The sequence below is a fragment of the Netta rufina genome (assembly GCF_964035555.1).
Source record: "Netta rufina genome assembly, chromosome: 3".
NCBI lineage: Eukaryota > Metazoa > Chordata > Aves > Anseriformes > Anatidae > Netta > Netta rufina.
The window spans coordinates 114,554,830-114,582,388 of NC_140125.1; the positions used below are offsets into that span (position 1 = coordinate 114,554,830).

A 27,559-nucleotide genomic window follows, 5' to 3' on the forward strand; every position below is an offset into this window, starting at 1 on the left:
TTTCTGTCCAGGAGAATACTTGTTTCTTTCTGAATTAACATTTTGAAATGTTGGGAAGGTGCGGATAGGAGGCTGGAAGGCTGGGTGGTCAGCAGGCTGTCTTTCTTCAAGGTGAGTTTAATGCTCTGGAAAGACACAAAGATGTAAATACTGAAGAGAGAGTCCCTTCGGTTACAGGGTAGGTAGTAAGATGCATGGATCCTTGAAGTGCCCTTGCCATGGGTCTGGACTTCCATTTAGCGAACCACCCATGATTCATCTCTTCTGTCTCATCCTTGTGCTCTCTTTTGGTAGGATGTTGGTAGGGTAAGAAAGACAGTGTGGCAATCCTTGGAAATCAGATGGGACTGCCAGCTGATTGTTTTGCTGCAGGCTGTTGCAGAAACATAAATGGCATCACTTTTTTTTGTCCCTCACATAGATGAAAGGGTCTCAGCCTAGGACTGATGGGCTTCTACAGCTTAATCCAGAGCCCTAACTAGCAAAGGGATTCCAGCTGGATCCTCTCCTTCTGCAGGGAGTGTTTTGACGAACTGACTAAAGTCTGTATTTATTTCGTAGTAATCAACAGTATCATACTCATTTCTGCCTACAAATGAAGAGATGCGGCTTTGGTTGTTGGGTGGCTTAAATTTGGATTTAACTTTGGATTTGTTTCAAGATCTGTGCACTGCTTAATGAGCAACTTGTACACTTTCTAGGCAGGTTGGATGATGGTTGGCAAATGTTTCATCAGCTGTTCCATGCTAAACCAGTTCTTATTACTCCTTGGAGTTCTCTGTTTCTCAGAAACTGTAGAGCTGTGGTGACACATAGTGTTTGTAGGATGCAGTTCAGCAGATATATCTCATGCAGTGCTACTCTGTTATCTCAGGGAACAGTGCTCTTCATTGTCTGGCAAAAGTTTTTGTGGGATTCTGATGTGAACTAGATTGGTGAGCTACATTTGAGTTAAATCAACCTGAAGAAAAAGGAAGAAGACAAGTTTCTAAACCCATTTCAGTTCCATGATTTAGTTCATTGCATATCTCTCCAAATCTGTGTGTTGGCACAATAGACAAGGCTTTGATCTGAAATATAGGAGCAGGAATAAACAGCTGGAGAGGGTTGGAAGTTGGCAAAGTCCTCATACAGCTCTTTACATTCAAAGTCTCTGTACTATCAAATTTCCTTCAACATCATGGCTGCATGCCTGCACCCATTCAGCTAGTAAAATAAGAGTTTTTAAAGAAATACTGAAATGAAATGGAATTGGATGGACAACCCCTCAAATTAAAGATCATGATACTGGTGCAAGATTATAAAAGTGATAAATTGGATGGAGTCAAGTGGAGGGCCAGTAGGAAGGGGCTGGAGCACGTGGCATGGGAAGGGAGGCCAGAGAAGAGAAGGCTGAGTTCTTTCCTTCTGTTTCATAAAAATGGTTGTAGATAAGACAAAACTAGACTCCTAGAAGTGCACAATGAAAAGGCGACAGACAGGCACTGAGGAACCTGCTTTGGCAGGGGGGTTGGACCCGATGATCTTTCGAGGTCCCTTCCAACCCCTACAGTTCTGTGATTCTGTGATTCTGTGATTCTGTGATTCTGTGATTCTGTGATTCTGTGATTCTGTGATTCTGTGATATGAGTTAGAACAGGGTAAATTCTAAGCAGTTATATGAAAAAGTTTCTTATCACAAGGGTGGAGAGGCACTGGCATGGGTTCTTCAGAGGCTGGAGGATTCCTGTTCATAGTAGTTTTCAAAACTCAGCAGAAAAAGGCCATGAGCAACTTAATCTCCGTTTGAGATAGCCCCTACTCTGAGCAGAACTTTTGACTAAGATGACCCACAGAAGGCCCTTACAGCTTAAATTTCCCTATTATTCTAGAAAGATTAGAGTAAAAAATAATATATTTTTAACTCTATTTATTTGCCTTTACAACACTTAAAAGATTAGAAAATAATAATAATAAAAAACCTTCATAACCATATCTGCTTAAAAAGATATTTTTACAAAAGTAAGTTCTCAAACAACCATAGACTTGCAGGAGACTCAAAGAAAATAATCTAAGATGAAGTTCACATAGTAAACAAGATTTCTGCATTGAATTTTTAGAGGAATTCTTTAAAGTTCTAAACCCCAAAAGTTGCTTGTTAAATTGTCTGGAGTTCTTCCAAGAGCCTGTGAATGGGCTGTGTAGTACTTTATTAAATTCTATATGAGTTTTCAGTTAGAAAGTTTAAGGGAATAAATAGGAATAATATTTACTAGTATCTGTTTTAGATTCAAGCCTGTGGAGTTTAAAACCACGTTTTAATTCCAGTCACCCCTCGTCCTCCCCAATCTACTTTCCACTACCTTCTCATCCTTATGCAAACCCAAGGAGACCTATGAAATACTGTTCAGCATTTACAAAGTGTTACCTTGTTTAGCCTTGAAATACTGGCACTTAGCCGCGGTTCTAAATTCACTCTTGCTTTAAAGCAGTTTTTCTAAGTTAACACCGGATACTGTTTGGAGCTGCAGTTGCCATACAGAAGATCAGATAGTGTGCAAGGAAGTGTTGACTTCAAATGAAAATATTTTCCCAAGTATGCTTACAAGACGTTCAAACTTTTCTTGTGCTGTGTGGTATCTGAAAGGTGAAAGGGCTGGGGGAAGTAGCCGAAATGAAAGCAAATCTCTCTGTAGAAGGTTTGTAATAGCAAGTTTTAATCTCCAGTATTATGAACAAAGCAAAACAAACCCTACTTGTCCATACTAGGCTTCCCTGTGATTTGAGAGAGTTGCTGTTACTGCTGCAACGACGGGATTATCAGTAATGCCTGGTATGAAATGCACTCATTGAGTTACTCGTTCTGGCTTCAAACCTCGACAGGGGTCACATTTCAGCCCTGTTTGCCTATCCTAGTGGTGTGTTATTCTATTCCACTGGTTTCGCACTGTTTCAGTGAGATGTTAGCAGTATTGGTGTTCTGCATATAAAGAATAAGGTGAAATTCTACAGTCCATATTTATCTGAAAAAAGCCTGGTGTAGGGGCAGCCTGAGCTCCAGAAAGCTATCTGATTAAGGCTTCTGGAAGAAAGTTCTGTTTCATATTCAGTCACAAAAAGATCCACAGGGAAGCTGAGGAAACTAGAAGAAAATCACATTAGGTAGTTAAAAAGCAATATAGATATTAATAATAATGAAAAAGAAACTAAAATCACTGTACACCACAAACAAAGAAATATTTTGTTAATGAACACAGTTAATTGTGTCAACTTCATTTGTTTCAGATAATGGGAAATCACTTCTAAGGATAAAGATATTTGTTCATGTCATTTATTTTTCTTAATTATATGTATACAATTCTTTATTCATAACTACAAATGCTCAAAATTGGGTATTTTAAAAAGACATTATTGTAGCCGAGATATGGCTTGATGCACAAAGTTCTCTGGGTTGAATTATGTGTGATAGTTCATTTAGTCATTAAAATCCTTTAAATTTCCTTGTTATTTATTAAAAGATTTTAATCATATCAAAAGTGTACAAAGAATAAATTTTATTGTGGTTGGGTCCATTCCTGTGACACACACAGACTGAGATATTCCCTGGGGAAAGTGAAGTTTGTCTTTTGATGACTGGTGAGATGATGTGTTGCTATGGACCTTGTCAAGCAAAACTATTTTAGTAGAAGCAGCAGAAGAGGTCTTACCATTTTTAAACAACCATGGTTAATTAAGATATATGTATAAGTACATCTGGTTTGCAGGAAAGTTCTTGTATCTATGCTTTTGTGAACTGCTCCATCAGTTGCTTTGGTTTCAAAAAGGCAGGATTGTAGCTCTGTAAGAGTAAGTGAAGGATGATATTTAGATTTGCAGTACCTATATAATTCTTTATGAAACTGTTCTTCTGTAGTCCATATATGTATTAAGGCTTAGAAGTGGCTCTTGGATGAGAACTGAGCAACAATTCCCTGAAGAGGCAATGGTGAAAATGTTTCTTGGGAACTGACGTTACTGGGTGAGATAGAGTTACAGTCAGCGCTAAGGGCTGTGTTTGGTGAGTACTGGAGAGTAATTGCTGATGACTGATAGGAATCAAACTTTGGTCTTAGAAAAAACAAATTGCAAGCAGTGTTTGAAAGAAACATTTCCTTCTTGTCAGAGGAAAATATGATCTATCATTTTTGTGATATAAAACACACTGTCCTCAGAGTGTAAATCTCTGCTTTAGTAATGACATTGGCCTTTTAAATCGAGAAGTTTAGCACGACTCCTCCAGATTGCTTTACTTTGGGAGTATGAAAGCCTACCAGCAAAGATTCCATGTCCTCGTCACAGTCCTTAAAAAAAAAAAAGAGAAGTACTAAACCCAAAGGATTTTGACATCTGTTTTTCGTTATCTCAGATTTTAAAAATGTATAGCATTTTGGAAAGTTTTGTTTGGCCTAATGCTTTAGTTGTCTTCTATGTTTTTAGCATGCTTTCAGGATGAAATATATATTTTAAAGAAAAGTTCAAATTGCTGCCTGCTCTAACATTGTCCTCCCTAGACAGGCTAATGAGTGAATCACCAGAAAATTTCCTGATAAAATCATGAGAATTAATGTCACTTTCACCCCAAGACGAACCATGAAAAAAAAAACAGAGTAGATTTTACTGTGGCCATACAGCTGAAATGTTGCTTGCCTTCACGTCCTAGATACAGCAATGGTGATTTCACATCCCAGAATTTGAGGATGAAGAAAGGACCCATTTTCAGTAAAAGCCTGCTGTATCTGTGTCTGAAGTGGACACTTGGAAGGCTGTAGCTTCTATTCCAGATAATAATGCAGGGAAATTTACTTGATGGGGAATTATAACATCATTCAATAATACCTTTTTCATCTCAGTTTCTCGACTGTCATTCTGTGGTCTGTGAATAGCTGATTGGTGATCTGCTGTATCATTTTACTAAACAAAAATACGCTCTTGCAGCCATCAAAAAAGATTTTTTGCATGCTTGCCAGGAAAGAGTCAGAGCTCTGTAAGCTATTCCTTTTGTATTTATGAAGTGCTTCTTGCTTTGGTATACAAGTGCCATTGAAGTCTTCAAACACCTGCCCTTGGCTACATGTTTATGCACTTCACTCAGTAAAGAGCCTTCCTGTAGTTCCCTCCCTGGTACCACATGTTGGTCACTGGATACCTGTCACCTAAAACCCAGCAGGAATGCTGAAAACAACTTAGATTTTGGTTTACTGAAACATGAATCGATGGATAAAGAAATGCCAACATTTTCAAAAGAACTGCCAATGAATATAGTGCAAATTTGGCATTTAAAGAGAAAAACACAGAGCATTAACTCTCTACAGCCTGTTCCTTTTGCTCTTTGAAGGACATGGTGTCATCCCTGATCATGTCCGTTTCTAATCCAGTATCTTCTCATAGTGGTCAGTGCCAGATGTTTCAGGCATTGTCCTTTGTTTATCATTACTCAGTCACCATCAAAGCATTCAAGCCATTCAATATCTTGAGCCTGAATGAGCTCAAGTTATTTTGAGATTGCTGATGGAAAAGGAGAGGAAGGAGTTGTTTCAACAATTGATCTGCACTAATTGCAGGGGTTGAAACTTTCCCTGATCCTGAATTGGTACTATGAAAGGCGTGGTGTAGGATAGCACTTCTCACAGAATAATTGAATATTTAGAGGAGCCAGTGCTGTCTTGCCTGCGCTTTGGCTGTATTTCTAACAGGGAGGTCAGCTTTGGGGAAAAGTTCTAATGCACTGGAGTAATGTGAAAAGTGAGAGCTACTTTTATATATACATGTATATATATATATATATATATATATATATGTGTATATATATATATATATATATATATATATTTGTTTGCTTTTCCTGTTGCCCAACTTGTATGGTTACCTCACTTGTAAGGGAGCAGAGCTGATCTGACTCCAGGACTAGGTGTACAGCATCACACAGAGTTTGTATTCTACCAACTGGGAAAGGAAATGCATTCCAGTAGTTTATTTTATCCCCAGAGCACTTCTTTGATCAAATGATATAATTGCACTAAAGTAGTGCTTTTTCCTGATCTGATGCTGCTCTGTCACTTACTCTAATTATTAGGACTGTGTCAGTCTTCTTATAAGCAAATGCTGCCCTAGGGACTTTTAAATTAGTATGTGATTTGTATAAATAGCTATTTGGTACACACCTTAAGGCATTGCAGCAGCAAAATTGCTAAATGAGAACTACAGGCTAAAATTTAGAGAAAGCAGAGAATCTAGCCTTCATAAGCAAAACTTAAACGTCTCAGTTAAATTACTGTGTGTTGATTATCGCTAAGAACAATTATTATAGTTGCTCCAGGCAACTCAAAATTCCCTTGGACCAGTATTCTCTCACACGACTCCTAGGCAAGGTTTCAGTGTTTAGTATGAATAAAAAACTGTTCCTGATAAGAGATCTGGATGAGGTTATACTATTTTGGAACATTAGAGGAATTTGCTGGTTATGGCCTTGGGGCCAGAGAAAAGGCCCTGGGAGTGTTTAATTTAGTGAAGTAAAGATAGCCTTCAGATGCATATACAAGGATAGCTCAAGTTGACATTGAAATGATTCTCAGGAAGCCACGTGAATTCTCTCAAACCACATGAATTGTGCTTCCCTGTCTGCATAGTCATGACAGTCCTGGAGAACATGCTGGCAAACGTGAGTAAGCAGTGCACCTTACAGCAAGGAAAGGTAACTGCATACCAAGCTGGCCTCTTGGTATAACAAAGACATTGACAATCAGGAGAGAGTCTCTCTAGCTGCTAAGAAGGCTAGGGTACTGGAGCATGTGATAGGCAATAAGAGACTGAGGGAGTTCGTCTGTTCATCTTGGAGAACTAAAGCATAAAGAGAGTGGAATCTAATTACTGTTTGCCAAGATCTAAAGGGGTTGTAGAAGAAATGAAACCAGACTTTTCTCTGAAATGCATAATGACAGAACCAGAGGCAATAAGTAATCGTTATGACTGATTAATCTTGACTGTTAGGCGTTGGCACAGGTTACCCAGAGAGGCTGTGGAAGCCCCATCCTCGGAGATATTCAGAACTTCACTGGACTAGGCACTGGGCAGCCTGGTATAAAGTGGCCCTGCATTGAGCAGAAGGTAGGACAAAATTACTTGCAGAGGTACCAGCCCAAGTTATTGTATGGTTATGGGCCACCAAGATGAGAATCACATTTCTGCCATTTTCTTAGAAAACAAGTCTAAGATATATGTCAGGTTCCATTTTAGGACTCTGTCCAAGTATTATGTGTTTCTCTTGATGGCCTTGTCATTACTCTTTACTCTACCTTTGAAAAAAGAGGTACAGGAAGACAGAGACAGGGTATTGTGTGATTGCTGCTGGTAGACTTGTGTTAGTGGCCAGTGGTGGGAAGGGAATTCCAAACTCAGTGTAGAGAGGAAAAAACCTTTGGGGTTGAGGGGACTGTAGCTGGTGCTGCACTTGAACATGCTGCAGAGTTCCCTGCACAGATGTCTTTATATCAACACCACAGAGATTTCCCCTCAGGCTTGAGTGCGGCAAAATCAGGAGCTATTTGGCAGTTGCCATGGAAACCTGACAGTAATCAGCTTTTAGCTCATCATAACTTTAATGAGGCTTTGTCACCATGCTTTATTTTCATTAACAACTTTATTATTGTTGATAATGCCATCCTGTGCAAACAGAAGAGATTTGGTTCTGCGTAAGGTTTTTCTTCTAACTTTATTGTACTTTTGCAGAACTGGGGAGAAGGAAAAGGTTTTGTGTCAAAAGGCCTAGAATAGAAGATGTAACCAGAAAATTAAAACAGTATATTATGAAGAGAGATCAGAGGTATGACTGGTGTGCTGTGATGGCAATGGCCCTCATACAACCAACTGTAAGTGCTCACACCAAATGTTCCCCTTAGTGGCTCTAGGTCTGGGACTTTCTTGCCCATTGTCATAGGATCCCAGGAAAATCGAGGTTGGAAGAGACTTTGATTGTCTAACTTCCTACTCAAAGCAGGGTCAACTAAGAGGTCAGACCAATTTGCTCGGAGCTTTATCAAGTAAAGTCTTGAAAACCTCTAAGGAAGGAGACTGTGTAGCCTTTCTGGTAACCTGCTCCACTGATGGACTGTTCTGACAGTGAAAAAGTTGCTCTGTATACCCAGACTGAAACATTCTTGTTTTGATTTGTTCTTGATGTTCTTCCACCATATGCCCCTGTGGAGGGTTTGGCTCCATCTCCTTGCTAACCTCTCTGTAGATATTGGCAGGTTGCTATTAGTTTTCCTTCTTCAGAGGCTGAACCAGCTTCTTCTTACAGGGCTAGTGCTCCAGCTCCCGACCATCTCAGTGACCCATGGCTGAACTCCCTCTAGTTTATTGATGTCTGTCTTGCACTGGGGGACCAGAAATCACATGCAGTATCTAGATGTGGTCTAAATGATGAGTCTGGCTTAGCTGCATTTCCTGTAAACTTGATATCTGTATCAATATAAATAAGTAGTATGAGCAGGCGAAGAGTTTGGAGCATCTGAATATTTCTTCCTCTAAGGATATATAACATGGCTGAAGGCCAAATCATCCAGCCTCTCTCTTTCTCTCTCTGTGTCACTGTCTATCTTCTTTTCCCATGTGTGAGATGAGTAATAAATTCTACATCCCTCATGGGTTTAGTTGTGTGTTTGTTAGACTGCATTATTGTAAATCATCTAAAAATTAACTGTCACTAATGATGTTTTTTGTCATGTTCTTTTGCAGGTTACATATCACAAGTACTAAAGAATTACACTGACCATGCCTGTGATGGAGAATACATCTCCCTGAGATGTCCTCACAGAACCACCATCAGCATCCAGTCTTCTTTTTATGGCCGAATTGTACCAAGTCATCAGATGTGTCCCTCTCGCTATCCCCACTCCTATGCAACTTTAATTAAGGAAGACGTTGACTGTTCAGTTGGCACTTCCCTTCAGGTATTGCATGATAAATTGCATCTGTTCATTTTGGATTTTTTTTTTTTTTCTCAGGCCAGGCAGCAGCTGTCTCTGTTGGTCCTGCATAGCTCTGCATTGAGCAGTGCTACCCAGCACGGGAACAATGACATCCCACTGAGCTTGGTGGGTGATTCATCTTTGTAGTTTAGACAGAATTGAATTAGATTTTGTTGCTAATGCATTTCTTAATTTTCCGACAGTCCTAGTCAATAACAGTTCAGAAATGAGGTTGAAAAACAAATACACTGCAAGACCAAATTATGTTTGGACTGTGTTTAAAGATTTATTTTTTATAGTTCTCCTGCCCAATGGGTAGCTTTTTTAACATATTTAGATTTTTTTTTCTTAAGTTCAGAAATGATTCTGTTTCAAAAGGCTTTTACTTTAGTAACTTGAAACCCAGTGAGAGTCCTTAACTTTACTTCTTCTCCTGACTCATTTGGCTCTTAGGCCACCATAAGTGATCACACATCACTTAAGCTTGTAATCTCCCAAGCATCTGTAGTAGTTAATCACCTCTGTCCATTTGTGTAGGGGTTGTTGGCAATATGTATCCTCCCAAGAGCATACGTGACTTCAGCAATTCAAAGTATTATTTGGAAGGTGCCAGTGTTAGTCAACTGTCAATAAGGGCAACTAAAATTAGAAGCATAAACTGGCTGATGTTGAGATGAGTAGAGTCTGCTCCCAGATGTATAAGAAAGCCCAACTCTTTCCAAGTGCAGGACTTGGGACTGTGAAAATCTTTGGGCAAAGACCTCAACTTTTCTTAAGCACCCTGTGTGTTTATGGCTATGAATCAATAATAACTCATAATAAAAATTTACGGCAGAACTAGATTAGTGAACGTACAGGGCTAGTGAATCATTTCTTTTATAATTTGGCTAAAGGCCAGTGTTTCCCACATCACTTTTCCCTCTTGCATCCAGGACTTTTTAAGAAGAGTTTACAGCATTTTTTAAAGTAGATATGAGTGCTTTGGCTTCCAAATGTTGGTGGTAAATTCTTAAGAAATTGCACAGGGTTGGAGTTTGCCTGTAATGTAACCCTTGAGCTGACTGATTTGCAGCTGCCCTCTTAATAGTTCCACTGCACATCAAATGTCTGAGTTGTAGTATGGGAAGATGTCATCCTTATCAGTGGGAAGTTTTCCCAGATATGATAATGAAAGCTTTTAATACAACAGATGAGGCAGTCATGTTGTTTAAGGTGGGAGAACATGGACTGAAGACTTTGGCAGAGGCCAACCTTCCCTTCTTTCTTTTATTTATTTACTGATAAATTTGCTTGAAACATTTAATTTGATAGCATGATTGATACCTGTGTATATAGACTCATCCTTTGTGGGTGAGTGACCCACTTAAGACATCTGGAAGAACTAGAGAAAAAGGAAGATGTAGTCTTTGGCTTCTCATGCCATAGTTTTATATGCAGGAGGGATTTAAGCGACCTTTATCTACATAGCTTCTTATGTCCTCAGAGCTGTTACCCATTAGCTTTGCATAGGTTCTTAAGGTGCTTGTAAGTACAGCTCCCCCTATTTATCAGAGTGAGAGTTGTGTTTCCTGTAGGCATTCTTGCAGCAGATCTTTGTACGATAAGTTTGTTACTTGACTAAGACCAGGACATGCCTATTTGCCCATTTTGGGGGGATGCATACCTGCTAGAAGAACATTCTCTGCTCTGCCACAAGTTTGTTAGGGGACCACTGGCAACCTCCTGAGTCTCTTTGGAAAATATTCACAGTGCCTCTCTGGTGCTTCTAAATCCGGCTTTGATACCTCAGTATGCGGTGTCTGGCCAGGGTAGGATGAGTCCAAATGCCAGAGCTGGATCTTGTCTTCTTTCCTAGTCCTGGAGGGGGTGATGCCTCTCTGAATGTAAAGCCAAAAACTCCACAAGCTGAATGGCAAGCTGCCTGCAGCTAGCTGGTAGGAAATGCATGTATGTAGGAAAATTGGACATAGACAAGAAAATTGTAGACAAGAAAATTGCATGTATTCTTGTGGTTTTGAAACTCACTTATATGGCTGCTATAAAGAGGACCATTGTATATGTGTTCTGATTGGCACTAATTTAAAAAGCCAGCTAAACTAAACACTTCCAAAATTAAGTATATAAAATTACGATGTCTAATCGAGCCCATGACTGTATAAATTTATTGCTGTTCTGTATTGTTGGCCTGGGGGATTGTGAAGGACAGTTTCAAATACTATTCCCTGCAAGCACTACCTGTAAATAACAGTTAATTCTCATTTAGAAGCTCTGTCCCCTCTAAATGTCCAGTTCAGACATACTTTCTATGTTAAAAAGGGAAAAGAAAGAGTTGATTACTCTGAGACAACCACTGCTAATTCAGCCTTAGCAGGCTGGCTGCCAGGATCCCTTGCTTTAGTCACTTGTTTTTATTTGAAATGAAATGCAGACCACTTGGGAGAGTGTGTCCAAGACATGAAGGCAGTGACCCCAAACTGTGCATATTTCTATGATTCTAACACCATAATGTTGGATTCAGTGGGAGATTTTCAAACGCACAAAGAATTTGGACATTCAGTCTGGGGTTTCAGTTTTAATGTGGTTTGTCTCCTGTTAGCTTTTAGATCAAGTCACACATATGGAGAGATCAGAACAACAAAATAAAGTTGTGTTGAAAGTCAGACATTATTTGCTTTATAAACATCCTCCTAACCCTATTCCACTCTGTTAAACAGGGGAACCCAGAATTAGCACAAGTCACATGAGATATATTGCAGGAAGAAAAGAGAGATTTCTGCTGTATTAATGAAGCATCTTTGAGATAATTTAAAGATGGGAGTGTAGAAAACTCCTACACACCCTTTAATATTAGGAGCTTATTTTGTGCTCTAATGCTGTTATCTACAGTCTGGGCTGGTATGTTCTCTTCTGTACTTTGCCTGTAGAGTCCTGCTGAAGTTATTCGTCGCTGGGAGGCAAAAGAGAAAAGTGTCCTAATCCCAGCCAGGAGGGCAGGATGGGGTAACAGAAGAGGAACATCTGAAGCTCTGCCTTGGTGGATTTGAAAAAAGAGCTGCATTGACATGGTCCTATTTGTGTTGGTGTCATTGCAATGAGTTGTGACTCACACATACCTTGATCCCTTTTGAGCAATTGTGCAGGTGCAATTGGTCTGAGCATGCAACCTAATCAGAGAGCTTGAAGGTTTTTGGCAGATCAATGCATTGGGCTTTCACAGTGGAGTTTTCTCCTGCCCCGTAATCCCATGTCACACAGGTAGAGCTGAGCAAGCCCATTTTTAATCCATGAAATGTCTGATTTTTTGGTGTGTGAGGGTATAGAGAAGGAGCTACGTTAAATTGCTGCACAGCTGGGGAACATCTGGAGAGAGCTTTTATTCCAAGGAGATTTGGAGATCTGTGGTTTTCTCATCTGTCACACTACCACACGTATTTGCACTTTGCTTCTGTGGGGGCATCTGGCCCATAGATTAATTCTATGGGGATCCTATGAGATCTTGCCTTTTGCGTAAATCTGGAAGCTAATAAACAGATACAGTGGCAGTTATGTTTATTCAGACAAACACATAAAAGTTGGCACAGAGAAGAAAGAGGAGTGTTACTGCTCTGTATTCTGCATCGTCTGCTGATAAGTGTCTACTGATAAGTGAATCTGTTTGGTGAGATACCTAAACACAACTTGTGCCTGCAAACATACACGGGGCACAGGTATGTTTGAAGCTATATTTGAAGCTGCTCACCTGAAGAGGAGGAGGTTGGGAGTGCCTTGTTTATAAAGCTTTCCACAGCTTCTCATTTCTGGATTCATGTATCCTGGGTTTCAGCAATACACAACTCAGGGAGAATGTTTAATGATTGGCTTAAAATTATTGCTTATTACCAGAAAACTAGATTACACTTTGCAGCAGATTATCTGCAAGATTTTCATTTTGGTAAATTATCATAAAAGTACAACCAAAGCTTATGTAGAAGGAAAAGAGAAAGCCCTGGAGCAAAGCTTATTGAGGAGGAAAATAAAAAGCCGTGGAGATGCATTTTTCTATTGTTTCAGCTTCCAGATATTTATCAGAGACATTGAAAGTTAGCTTCTGCCTTCACAGATACATGTCCTGGAATCAGCAGGAAATGTTTTACCGTGCAACTTGTGTCTCCAAGAGGGCTGTGCTTAGAAGGTGCTCTGGAGCCAAGCCCTGCATCTTGTTATAAAGATTAAGTGGGCTGGGGAGGGAGTTTAGGCACAGCCTGTGGCCTGGGTCTCTTTCAACACTCTCCAGGACAACCAGCTGCTGGTGACAAGAATCACTAGTGCTGCTGATGTGGTATTTCCTTTTGTGCTTTAAGCCAGACACACGACACCTTTGCTGCCACCATCTCCCACTGTCACTCTAGCAGCCTGTGAGACAGCCCTACAAAAGGGAGCAGATTCCTTGCATGCTAACCACGAGTCCCGAAGCCCTTCTTACCCCTTCTTTTTTAAAGAATAGGGATGTTTCTGTTATAGAAATCAAAGGGAGCTGACCTCTTTGGTGATGAAAAGATGAGATAAACTTTCCAGTAGCTGCATGACTTTCAAAGCATGGGCCTGTTGTTGGTCACAAAGTGATGGAGCTGGAAGGTGTGTGAGTTACTGAAGAGGGTTTTATTTTCCTGTAGTATTCTGGCTTAACAGCATGGGAAATTAAAATACAAAGTGGAGGAAAATGATTTAAGTGCTCTGGCTTTTTTTGGAAGACAACAATGGTGTTGCTGGTCATGTCCTGCCCCAGGACACAGTACAGTCCCATGGATGTACCAGCCCTAAGAGTCCTTAACAGGAATCAGGGTCCTGCTGTAGCAGCACTACATAGACTCAGAGAAAGGGTCCTTCCCCATGTCTCTGAATCTATAAGATGACGATGGTCAAGGGGAAAGAGGAGGAAACGTAACAGAATAGAAGAATAATTTACACCAGACCACATGGCCATCAGTACCACTGGGAAGAAAACCCAGTGTTCCTCCTCATACTGCACATTAGAAGATCTCCAGGACTTACAGACAATCTGAAAAAATAAAGTTTCAGTTTTAGAAATACCAGAATTGAAGAGCAGTTTGGGCAACTCTAAATCAGACTATGCTGGTTGTTTTGCAGAGGCTCATGAGCAGTGAGTTTAGGGTCCAGAAGAAGTTAATGTGGTGCCAAAGTTGCTCTTAAAAATCACAGAATGAGTGAAGCTTCGTTCATGAAGCTTACACTGGCTGAAATACAGCTGTCTGGCAAGCATCCCCCCCAGCTAATTATTTGCAAACAGAAGACAAGCTTGATGCAGAGGTCATAGATAATCTCTAAATTGCTGTATCTTTGAAATCTTTGGCTTGACTGAAATAGCTCGTCAGAGCAGCGTGATTACGTGCCGCAGAAGGAGGGGCACTGAAGGCAGAGGTGGCCGATGCAGCCTGTCTCCCTGATGAGGCAGGACTGCTCCCTGGGGTGTAAGCCTCCTAATGCTTTGTTTACTCTAAATTTAAACTTTCCAAGTCACGGAGCTTCCATCATTGCTACTAAGACCCTGCTTGACAGTGTAATGGTTTGCTCTCAATGATTTTTCTCCACTCTGTTTTAAGCTTTCACTTTTTTTAATCCCGTGACTTTTGGTTATGCATCCTTTTGGATTTCTTAAACTTAGACCTCCTCTCCCTTTGAAGTTGACCCCACATACAGATTAAGTTTCCCACTGTTAGGAAATGTAGGTAGTGGTTAATTAGGTAATATTTGTAATGCAGCTTTTATCAGGTCATTTTATCTGCTAGACATAGTTCTGCTCCTTGTGAATTGCTATCTCTGGGCTCTTTCAAGGCTCTACCACAGGAAATCTGGTGAATCTTGAGGTTGTCTTTTGCCATCCCAATCCCACTGCTGCCTGTCCTACTGCCCTTGTTGGTGTTTACTACTGCCATAGCAGAGCTGGTGGAACAGAATGTGTGCCCAATTTTCAGCTCTGTTTCAGTCTGGTGTGTTAGAGTAAGTCACCAAATGCATGGGCATAGTTCCCTTCTGCTGACTCCCATGTAGGTGCTGGAAGGTCTATGGGAGAGTGATAAGAGATAGCTAGCAGAGCACTAAAACCACCCATAGGTCAGTGGTCAAGATTCAGGGCCTTTGTTATCTTCTTCATTTGGTGCACAGATTGAATGTGGTAATTTGGGTAAACCTGAATTACTTTCCAGTAGAGCAGGCTGGGAAATTGTTTGATAAAGCCATAGGCATATAACCTGTATATCATCAATTTCACTTCCTCACGTACTCTTTCTTCCCTGTTCCTGTTCCTTCAAAAACCCTCTTGCTCTATGGACTTCAATAATTTACACACATGAATAGAGATGAATGTGCAACCTGCAGATAATTAGAAGGCCCTGTAAATAAGTTTGCAACTTAAAAGTGCTAAGTTTGTAGTATGTTTTAAGGTAATATCAACATGCAGGGTTATATAGAACTGTATCAAAATTCAAAGAAAATGAGATATAAAGCAATCACAAACACATCATGCTGTGTGGCTTTGTAGGGACAACTAATGCTACTTTATTTGTTGTATTTACTTCTTCTTTTTGCAAAACTCACAGAGATGCACCAATATAAGTGTTGGTCTAGCTCCACCATAATAGTAATACCTGCACTAAACGTGACCTATAAATGCTTTATCATATATATATGATTACTGGTATCTCCTTGTGTAGAATTCTTCATACAAATCTCTGCCCATCTTCATTTGACTGCACACAGCTCTGATCCACTCATGCAGCTTGCTCCCTGAATTACTCTGCTCAGCAACATACAATTTGGGCAATCATTTAGTAGGGTTCCTCTGTGTAATTTCATGCCTGACTGACATGCCCTGAAGTCATCCTTATGTTCCTTTGATGATGGAGGCTGTACAGAGAGCAGCCCTCTGGCAAAATCCCAGCTCCCATTGAGTTTCACTGTTGGCTGCTATGGGTCCAAAGTTTCACCCTATGTGTGTTAAATCTATGAACTGCTACAAGGCACTAAGAACTGAGATAAGCTTAATTGCCTTGGGTGTTAAGCTCAGTTGTGGTTTATTTTAAGTGTGTAGGGGAAGCACTTCTTGAGTGATTTGAAGAGACAGAATAAAAATGAATGCACCCTTGGGAATGGCTGAGGACAGCCTTGTTGCAGAGTTCCCATCCAGTTCCAGATTTAAAGGGTTGTTATCTAATAAGAACAAGAAATTACTTAGCTAATGAGCACAACAGTATGAGCATGAGAAATGTGTTTCATCTGCAATGCCCACTAGTGGTTTTGAGCTTGAGGCTGCCCTTGCTTTAAGACCCGGGTCACTGCAGTGAGATTAATCCTGGGCATAAATCACAGGGGTTAGATTAGTGTTTGTTTTACTTGAATTCACATTTCTTTCTCTCTTATCTCCTCTAAATCTTGCAGATTCTTAGCTCAGTCATGAGCCATAGGATGGAATGGGTTTAAACAGCCACAGCTTCCCTCCTGAGCACTGGCTGTCAGCCCTCAGGCTTGATTTACCACTGAAATGTAATTATAAAACGGCATAATGCAATTAATGTGTCTTCCCTCCTCTCTCATGCCAGACAGGAATTCCTCCTCCACCTTCTCCCGTTGGAGTGATTTTTATAACATAATATCCAATGTGACTTTATTTTGTGTTACTCGGGTGTCTACCAGATGACATTGACCCAAACAGATGATTGTATATACCAGTTAGGGACAATTTTGTGTGTCTATAACTTCTTCTATGCAAGATCAGTTTGCTCATGGACCTCTTTTTATTTAGTTGTTTTTGTGGTTGTGTTTTCCCATCTCTACAACTGACAGTGAGAAAAGGATAAATTGCCAAATTTTTTCCAGCCATTCATCACACCCATGTGAGCTCAGGACATTCACTACCAAGAAAACCCACAGCCTTCCTGGTGTCAGCCTGGCTGATCAGCTGCAAATACTTCAGAAACGACATCTGGTATCTGCCAAAGCTCTGATCTTGCTTGGAAGTGTGGTTCTGTGAGTAGGACCAGAAAGCTAAAAGTCTTGGTTTGTAAGCTAGTGTGAATCTCATCTCGTCACACGTGTTCTGCAGGGTCGCTGTGTTGCATGGTGTTTAAGAAGACTGACAAAAGCAATGGGGAAGAAGTTTTCTGTGTATGCCAGGATAGGTGAAAATTGTATACACCAGTTTTTAGTTTAATGTTAGGGCTGGTGTAACTTGGTTTTTGATCCTTCCCTTCCCTTCCCTTCCCTTCCCTTCCCTTCCCTTCCCTTCCCTTCCCTTCCCTTCCCTTCCCTTCCCTTCCCTTCCCTTCCCTTCCCTTCCCTTCCCTTCCCTTCCCTTCCCTTCCCTTCCCTTCCCTTCCCTTCCCTTCCCTTCCCTTCCCTTCCCTTCCCTTCCCTTCCCTTCCCTTCCCTTCCCTTCCCTTCCCTTCCCTTCCCTTCCCTTCCCTTCCCTTCCCTTCCCTTCCCTTCCCTTCCCTTCCCTTCCCTTCCCTTCCCTTCCCTTTCTCCTTCTCTCTTTCTGATTAAAGAGGAACAAATGCTGCTTAGGCATTGGAGACAAAATTTGCAAAGAGGCTTCTTGTTGACCTCAGTCTCTGCTGAAATCTGGGGTGGTTTTCCCACAGGTTTTAGTGACACCTACTACATAATGTTGAAGTCTTTTGAAAATCCCAGCCACACAGTATGAAGAGGTTTGCTGACCAAAAACCTGAGTCTGCTGCCTTTAAGGAGAGAACGCTTCCCTGTGGGAAAGAAAACTTTCAGGATGTTCCTTCCTTCCCTTTGCTACATATTCATAGCAGTGCCTAGGTGTAAACACAGTCATGGCTGTGCGGTAGGAGCAAATCCTTCCGGGTCCGCAGTGATTTGGAGAGGATTTCTCGCCCTATATGAAGCACTCGAGAGTTGCTCCAATTGTTCCTTGCCTTGTGACATAAAAAGAGGTGTCTGCATAGAGATCTTACTTGAATTCTTTTGCAACTCATTGGCTTTTGCATTAAATTAAATTCCATATGCTGAGTGAGCAGTCAACCCTATGAGCCTAGAGGAAGGAATATGCTGGTTTTATGCATTCTAACATGGTGGTCAAGCTACGGCTAATGCTCCCAGGCGTCTCCTACACTGTTCACTTTTCAGCCTTTCCATTCTAAGCCCTGTATTTTGGAATGAGATGCTTGCATTTTATTAAATTTGTGAGTGAAAAATAACAGCACATGTTCTCTGCTCTCTAGAAAAGGCCTGAATCATCTTGGTTTCAACTTTAAAATAAAGGTCAGGCCTGAGGTAGGCACAAATTCTCGCATGTGTCAGTCCCAAAAGTGAAAGCTTTAGGAAGTTGCAAGGAACCGTGGAATAGGGCAATTTAAAATTGCACTTGAAACCGGAGCAGCTGTTGTTGAGAGGGTGACATTCAGAGTTATAATGCTAAAGATAATATAGTTATGTCCAGGGAGAACTCAAAAATGAATAGAGAGTCACTGAGGAAGATAGAAATTTGGGTGGCATGTGGTGGCATTTATGCAAATGGCACAGGGATGAGATTGTGGGAAAGTCCAAATACTGCGGTGGGTACAAGAAAGGGAAATAGGGAGGTGTCTGAGGGAGTTTCTGAGGGAGGATTTTCCAGCAACTCATTGCAAGTGAAGAATTAATTGTTTTGGGACTGGAATTCACTGCTCTGTATTGCAGGGACTTAGTGAGGCTGCTGGATTACCTCGCTCTGTGGTCTCAAAATGCTCTGACAGGTTCATGTGTGTCAGGCAAACATTATGGTAATTTTAGCGCTGTAGGGGCTCTACAGGAGTATACCTAAGTCATCCAGCTGAATTTAAAACTTAATTACTGCCCCACTTAACAATATTCCCTCCCCACACTTCTGCTCTGGAGGATCATAGGGTTAAAAAAAATCATTAATCTTTCTTAATGAAGCTATTTTCTAGCAGGAGACAGAATGTCTTGCCCCTGTGGATTCTGAGACAGAGTTTTTATGAGTGTTATGAATGGGCAAGTGGGAAGCGAGAGCCAGAGGAAAAGCAGTGTGAAAAAACAGGACCAGGGCCCAAAATACCGGTGGTGGGAGGACCCTCCAACTCACAGACCCTTGCTGAGTTGAGCTAAAAGGAAAGCAAAAGGCATGGGGAAGAGGAGCGAGCCTTATTAAAAACTGACTCAGTTGGCTATGTAACAGCATTCCCACCACAACGACTAATTATTGGAATACCAGCTATTGCCAGAACTTTCATATAACCAAGAAGAGAGCTCCTTTGAAACCTGTGGTTGAAACTGTGATTCTCTAGAGGAATCTAAAGCAGAACGGTGTGGGCAGAGCTTGGGCCTCTGTTTTTAATTGTCACGCTTTTCCTGGGACATGCTGCTGGTACTGCCTTAAACTACAATTAAATTGCATGCGAATGTTTCAAAATCTCTGTGACCGGCTCCTTTTGCATGCATTAAAGGAAAAGAAATGACAGTCATTAAAACAGTGCAAGCTTTACTCCTCTCTTTTATCGCTTGGTTCCGTTAGTACCCGTCACGTTAAACTGGGTAATACAATTATTGCTGGAGCCAGTTAAGGAGGCAGGGATTGCCATGCCCTTCTCCGGCTTGTCTGCATTTGACGATCCTTTTGGGAGATACTGAAGTGCTTTCATTTTTCTGTCTCTTGTGCGCATCTGTGTGCATCCCCTGCTGCAGAAGATGCTGGACGAGTGCCAGGACAGACGGAGCTGCCAGTTCCTTGTCAATAGCCGGCTGTTTGGCGCAGATCCGTGCCCTGGAACCGGCAAATACCTCCTCGTGTGGTACAAGTGCAGGCCAAGTGAGTATCTCTCCATCAAATCTGTTTGCTCTGGCAAGACCAAAACAATTTTGTGCTTCATCCTTGCCAGCGAGACCTTCTGGGACTTTTTGTTCCCTTCCACCTTTATTTTCAGTGTAACATAACCCCTGGGTGCTGTGCATTTCCCTTCTCCCCCTCACTTGTTGCACTGCTCTTATGCTACTGCTCCATCTCTTCCCATCCTGCTGGCAGCCTGTGGTGCAGATTGTTTTTGCAGGTGCCAGTGGAAACCTTTGCCAAGGCTTAGCTCATGCTGCCCTGCAACGCTGTCGGCAGTGAGGGGGCTGCTTCAGCTCCTATCCGGTTCCAGGCATAGGAACAGGCTGCCCAGAGAAGCTGTGGGTGCCCCTGGAAGTGTTCAAGGCCAAGTTGGATGGGATTTGGGCAACCTGGGCTGGTGGGAGGTGTCCCTGCCCATGGCAGGGGGCTGGAACTGGATGGGCTTTAAGGTCCTCTCCAACCCAAAGCATTCTGTGATCTGGGATGCCCCTCCTGTCCCACTGGGACTTATCCCCTCTCTGCCTGTAGTGGCAGCCTTGGTGGTTGAAGATTTTGGATTCAGGTGCCTGAGGCAGACAGTTAAGAGAGCTGAGCAATGAGAAACTCACCTGCCCACACCATGCCACAATCCAGCTTTTAATTGCTTCCAGATCAGGCTGGGTGACATTAACCTGTATTTTGTGGGATCTCATTAGCTGTGTTTAAATTAAATGGGGCCAGTGTCTGGGTACTGGGAGTGCAATTGTGCATGCTGCGGAGGAGTGTGGTTTCAGAGTGGGACAACCAACAGTTTCTTGGCCAATTCCTGGCTCTGCTGGGGGATTCAGCATGATTCCTTGAGCAATTTGGAAGCAGGCACATTAGTTTGGAGACAGATCGGGTCTATTGGTGAAAACTGATTTCATACAGAGAATAGACCCTGACACTATTATTAGTCCAGACATTTCAGACCAAGCCCTTTCAATGACATAAATAATGTGGTTCCAGCATCACATCAGCAAATTATTTTTTTTGGGGGGAAAAATATATAAAAAAAGTTTGCACAGGGAAGAAAAACATATCTGATTTCTGAAAGGCTTTGAAACAACAGCAAAAACGTCCAAAAACTGAGCTGCAGAGACTTTTTGCCCCAGCACGTAGAGACCTGTGCGAATGAAATGAAGGGATCTGGCAGGATCTGTGAGGAATTCAAATGAAAAGTAGGTAATGAAGCACCTGCACTTACTGTGGGGTTTTCGTGAGTGATTGGAACATCCCTTGTTAGTTGAGAAGCGCATCTCTGTGAAGCAGGAGCGATTAGCAGGGTGTTCTGACAAGTCCTCATAAACCTGGAGGTTTTGTATCAAAGCTCACTTGAGAAATCTGACTATTGAGGCCCATGCTGAACTTCTGAAGGCACTTCAGGATCCCATCTGTGCATAAATATTTATGGCTTGGCATTCTTTGCTAATTACAGCTATGCTAGAAAAGAAAGAGTTTGTGTGTGTGCTGGGTAAGTGATTTTCCTGAAAGAGAGCAGGGGAAGTTGCTTGAAAACATTTCCCCAAGACATTATTTTTTTCAGACAGCTCCAATTTTGTAGGGTAAAACAGGGTAACCTGACAGAAACTGTTATTCACTGAGCAAACTTTTAATCAGAACCCACTGGATTAATAACAAAGTTTGAAATACGTGAGGATTAGCCTTGCACAGAGATACCAGGACACATTCAACCTTTCCTTGATGATTCAGTGCTTTAATTTTAAGTCTCAGAAAAAGAGCCCAGTGCTTGTTTGAGTCTGATAATCATGTCTTTCCACCCTTCTGCTAGGAGAATGTTAATGAGAAGACTGGTAAGGATGGGTCCACAGAATGAAAAACACAGAGAGATTTTGGTTGTCTCTTTTGAGTATTGAGTACTTGAGTATTGTTTATGAGCTATAAATAAATTCAGTGGTAGGTCTTCATGCTTAAGAATTGATCCCCAAAGCTGTGGTCTCATGAAGCGTTGCTCCAGAAAGCCTGAGCACCCATAACTGTAACTGAAGACTACCTGAGGGTCATTTTCAGGAGCTCACTGCCTGCCACATGCTTTGATCCATTATTTTATCAAAAGATGTGTGCAATTTTTTGGACTATGCCTCTGTTCCTTGCTTTGTCATTCTTAACATTATACATGACTGAAGTGCTGTAATAAGAAGCCACTTCAAGTCTGAATTGTCCTCTAAATATATTTGTTTTCTTTGCCTATTGAGGGAGCCTGATGTGACCATGCTAATGAAGCATGGCAAAATGCCCACCTAGGAAGAAGGAATGTGAGTTTTCCTACATACAGGTATGAAAGACACTTTGGGAAGAGGCCTCCAGAGTTTGGACAGGACATCTTTAATATAAATAAAGGATGCCCAAGCCCTCCCAGTTTCAGATTCATTCTGGAGCCTCAAAAGGCCCCTGAATAGATTCAGTTACCTAAAAAGAAAGCCTTTCTTGAAAGAAAGCAAAATTGAAGTTAGTGGCCTTTACTTGTACCTTTGCTGAAGAATAACTACATGGTGCAGTTATCCCCTCCAGCCACTGTCACTGCAGTTATGCCTCTGATGTTACATTGCATTTGAAATTTAATGGTTTCAATGCTCACTGGCTGTATGGGGTTCATTCACAAGGCAAGGTGCTATTTTGGTTCCTCATGGGCAGAATTCCAAGGAGATGAAGAACAGTATATCATGCTGAAACGGAAAGCCACACATTTTCCAAATGGCGGAGACTGCTTTCCAAAGGTTGGAAACTTTAAGCGGTGCTTGCTTAACCAGAAACAGTAAGAAATTCAATAGCTTGTGTGTTTTGGGAAGTGTTGAGTTAATCCTGGTCCCTTGTGATCCAATGGCTGGAGCTGGGGTCTAGGGAGCACTCATCTGCATGTACAGGACTCAGATATGTGCCTGGGACTGCTTTTAAATGGCAGAAGTTTGGCAGTCCTGTGTATTCTCTCTGCTTGTAAATAAATACACTCTGTGTGTATACTTTTAACTCTAAGGTACAGGATTGTTAACGAGATCAGAAATGATCAATGCAATCCCCTGTCAGCTTGGGGTAAATGAGACGTATTTTTTGCTTCTATGTGGCTTGAGGGCCAAGGTTCAACAAAGTATATAGGGGCCTAGCTTTTTGTTTCTTTTCCCACTGCATGTGGGCTTTAGTTTCAAATGTGCACCAGCCTTTTGGGAAGATGCTCATAAGTACAGTACAGGTCTCAGCAGAGCACATCTATGACTTGTGCCTCTAATCTTGGAGGTTCCTTTGTAAATCATCCCGGTACCTACAGGCCCAACAGAGCCCTCCCAAGGAGTCCCTGCAGGACAAGGCTGGGAGATGTTACTGTCGGCAGCGAAACCTGAAGCTGTGCTTTGCTAGTGTTGACAGATCCTCAAAGAGTGCCAGAGAGCTGCTGCGGGCACAGGATTTCCATCACTCATGTTATTAAACCTCTGTTGAGGGCCAGACCAAGCAGGCCAACCCAACTCCCAGGCCCAATCTGGGCTTTAGCGCTGGCCAGGAATAGTTTCCAATTGAAAGTTTGGATGTGGCCACCTTGTTTTAGAGGCTAACAAAATTCGTGAGAATGGCTGCAGGCTCTTCCATGCCAGTTGGCCTTAGTGCCAGAGAGCTGGCACATTTAATTTATCAGGGCTGAGGCAGCCTGAGATCTATGTCCAAAGCACACCAAAGCCTAGGATCAGGCCCTGAGCACACAGAGGATTTCATTCTCCAGGGTACCTTTCAGGATCATTAAAAAATTGCACACAAATCCAATTATTTCTCAGGTAACATGCTGATTTGATTTAGACCCATTAAGTATAATTACCGGGCAGGCTGCAGGAACATATAATTAGAGGGAATTGACATACTATTTAATTGGTCTAACATGAATTCCCTCTAACTGAAATCTGGATTCACCAATATTATTTAAACAATTCAGTGCTTGTTCATCCCCCTACTTCAGAGACAGATTGCATGTTATTGTAAGCTAGGAAATATTTGCTATGTGCCTGATTTTCCAGAGGGACTGCAAGATCTGATTCTGGCTGGGAAGAGAATCATTGGGGCTGCCCAAATCATGCTAAAGAAATAATGTCATCTCACTGTGCCTCAGCAATGACATTGCAGCTTTTTACCAGGTTGGTTGCTGCTCTGGCTGTTGTAGGAGCAGGGATCAAACTGTCCCTGCAGAGCATCTGTTTGCCCATGGTGACTTTTGTGGTTGTTTCTTTTTGGCCTTCTATTTCAAAAGTGTCAGTGCTCCTGGACAAAATGAAGACATAAATGCATGCTTCTCTCTGCTAAAGGATTATTTAGGATGAGATCTGTTTGGGTGGCCATTCACTGACAATGCTACGGAGAGAAGAGAGGGCTTCAACGCTGCTTTTGTGACTTTCCCTCTGAGTTCCCCTCATGTTACCTTTTCCTGGTCTCCTTTGCACCCACGAGATGCCACTGCCACACTGTCCTTGATGCACTGTCCCCTTCTCAGCTCTGAATGGCCTGAGCTGCAGCCTCCTGTGACACTCTAGTGACATTTCCCTCTTTCCTATCAGGCGGTTACTATTTTAGCATATGAATTCAAGGACTCTGGTAGACAGACCCTCCATCCATTTATTCATTTATTTTTAATTATTATTGTCTTTATTTAATTTTAAAGTGCTGGCTGGAGCAGCTGGGTGTGATAATGGGAGGCCAATGGGTGTGAGGCTTCCCTGTGTTCATCGTCATGTAGCAAAGTGTAAATCCAAGCTTTGCTGCTCTCCCTTCTATTCACAAATACAAGCTTAAAACCTTTTGAAGTTTCAGAAAGCCTAGATTGTGACCCGGTCTCCAATTGCAGCTCAAATCCCTCTGTAACAATGCAAGAACATATTTGTGAAAGGCACAAGGCTCTGAGAAATGCATCTGGGAAGCCTGCATTTGTTGGCAAAGGGTAAAGTGCCAAAAGTTTTTATGGGGTAGGAGGAGGGAAGGGCTTGGGGGGAGGTCATTTTGTTCTAGTTCAGGGCATGTAGCTTTGATTTATGGGGAAACTTTTGTGCTGAAAATTGACCTGGGCAAACGTTTATAACAGAGCAGGCATTTATTCTCTCCACCATAGATTTAATTCTAATTTAAGAAGTCCAGTTAATTCTTGTGAACTGCAATGACTGTTTCAAACTTGGAAATGCCCATCCTGATGTTCTTGCCAAAATCTTACTCAGAAAACTCTTTTTTTTTTTTTAACAGCACGAGTCAATTCTAATTAGAAGGCAATTGAATTTTGAAATCGATTAGGAATTAATTCTAACTAGATCTTCTGATAAAAATTCTGATAAAAATAAATGTTGTCTTCAAGTTTGCAGCCTATCAGATGGGCTGTCCTCCATGGTGGTGATTCCCAGTTGCTGGTGAAGTTGAAGCTGCCTTTTATGTCCTGGCTAATTGGTTGGGTCTGCTCTCACCTTTCAAATGGATTAACTGAAAAGTTTGGGAAGGACGTTATGGGAGGAAGATGTAGGACTGCAGTGAATGCATCTTGTGTGCTTTTTAATTTCTGTGTGATCTTTTCCTACAATACTGACTTCAGTGTGAGCTTTGCCACTGACTTTTCTGGGCTGAGGATTATCTTTTCTGATAAATTCGGTGACTTCCTGGTCTTGTTACACATCCTTAAAGCTTTCACTCTCTGAGCAGAATTTGCAAATGCTGTGAGCAAGAACAGCATGCCATGGAAAGACAGAGTCTTTGTAGAAATTGCAGATGAGAGCAAAGAGGGACCTGAATACATCCTTGGTCCCTTTAACACTGGTGATTGATTTTAGTGCTGGCGTAGATTGGTAATTCAGTAGTTATCAACCCTTTCAGAAAAGCATTAATCTCCTTCATAAGACAGCTTTATTGGTGGCAGGAGAAGTTCACTGTATTGTTCGCTGCCTGGCTTTTTGGTGGGCCAGGCTTTCTAAAGCAGCGCGGCGGAGTGTGGGCTGTTAAAATGGCACATCCTTCTGGCCCAGCCACTGAGGCAGTAAAATAGGTCTTTTACCTCCTGCATTCATCAGCTTGCTCTCGCTTATTTGTATTAGTTCAAAACTGTTAAGGTGGTGCAGGGAGGGTAAATTTATAAGGGCAATAAAACTTCAGGCAGCAAACTCCGTAGTGATGAAAAGGTGTAAATAAAGGAATGCTATAAATAACAGCGGACAGATCCATCAGTGATCTGGGTCAGAGAAATGTTAATGCTAACGATTACTATTGTTTTAAGCCGTTGATGCACAGAGATTTTCAGTGGCTGTCCAATAGCCCTGTCTCTGTAGCACAGCAATCCTTTGACTGTCAGGAGCAGGAGTAAGAGGACCGTGTGATTTCATTGTCAGTGAGTGCTGAGATTATTGTCAGTTGCTGCCCCCAAAGTGTGTGAGTAGAGGAAAGAGAAGGAAACCGCTGCTGACCTGGGAGAGTTAAAAAAAATAAATAAAAAAAAATAAAGATCCTAGTTCTCCTTCAAACTCCTAAGTCAGGCCTGATAAAAACGAGAACAGAGAGGTGGTGATGAGCAGGATGTGAATATAAAGTTTGCTGGGTCAGGCCTCCAGTATCCAGATGTGGACCACTGAAAAATACATTCTCATGGCTCCCCCCTTGCATTCTGCCTGAACTGTATACATCATAGGCTGTGACTTTTACAGATGTCTTTTGTTCATTGGCATTGAAGTTTTCTGAGAGGTTGGAGGTGGAAAAAAGAAAAAAAAAGAAAGAAAAATGAAAACCCTTTAAACCCTTTTAAGCTGTGGATTTTCAGCGAAGGACAAGAAAAGGATACTCTGTCATTTTTCTTTGCAGAGATGGGTGAGTAGATGGCATTGCCAAAAGGACCTGGTAGCCTTTGCCCTGAGGCACAACAGGTTTCAGGAAATGCAGCCCATCCTTGGGCATTCTTACTGCCAGTGATACCTTCCTGGGCAGAGGATGGAGGCTGCGATGTGGACAGTGCTTCAGATGTGACATTGTGTGAAACAAAGTGATCTGGGAGCCTTCTCCTCACAAAAGCAAGGCTGGGCCCTTGGAGTGTTTAAACATGGGGGAACCAGGGCCCAGGTTTTTGAGAATGAAAGCCCTAAATCCAAGTCTCAGCACGGTCCAATTGTGATAGAAGTTGTCAAGCTTTGGATGGTAGATTTCAAGATTTTCTGGTGAGTTTTATGGCACACGGGACAAGGAAAGCATATCCCAGTAACAATATGCTTAATAAATCCAACTGAAATGCTGCAAACATTTACTTTTATGAAAGTCTGGATCTGTTATATTGAAGCCACAGTTTAAACCATGTGTTTTGGTCTCACAGAGCAAGAAGCAGAACAGAGAGGTAAATTCATGCAGGCCTTCTGCAGGGAGTCCTGTATATGGAGTTATTCAAGACAGAAAATATAAATCAGTTGCTCTACTCAAGTAAAAAAATGGAAAAAAATACAGGGAAAAGTAAATCTGAAAAATACTGGGATAGACACATGGTAATGAATTCTTTCCAATATTGTGAATATTTTTTCCATATCAGTCCCACATTTGGTTTTCAGATTTATGATACGTTTTTAAAACAGGAATTTACTGCTATTTTCAACTTTTTATCATACTACTGGCACATCAAGCTCTTCACAGTTACTTTTGCTTTTCTGACTACTTAAATAGCACCAGAGGTTGTCACCTAATCATGTCTCCAAGAGCTGGGATA

General features: G+C 41.6%; 1 protein-coding gene across 2 annotated transcripts in view; it reads left to right on the forward strand.

The window, feature by feature from the left end:
• EVA1A (eva-1 homolog A, regulator of programmed cell death) overlaps window positions 1–27,559 on the forward strand; it is a 200,923-nt gene that overhangs the window by 47,760 nt on the left and 125,604 nt on the right. For both annotated transcript variants that reach the window (XM_084283590.1, XM_084283591.1), the window contains exons 2-3: window positions 8,752–8,966; window positions 19,689–19,812. In XM_084283590.1, coding sequence (XP_084139716.1) covers window positions 8,752–8,966; window positions 19,689–19,812 — 339 coding nt within the window. The remainder of the gene's footprint in view (window positions 1–8,751; window positions 8,967–19,688; window positions 19,813–27,559) is intronic.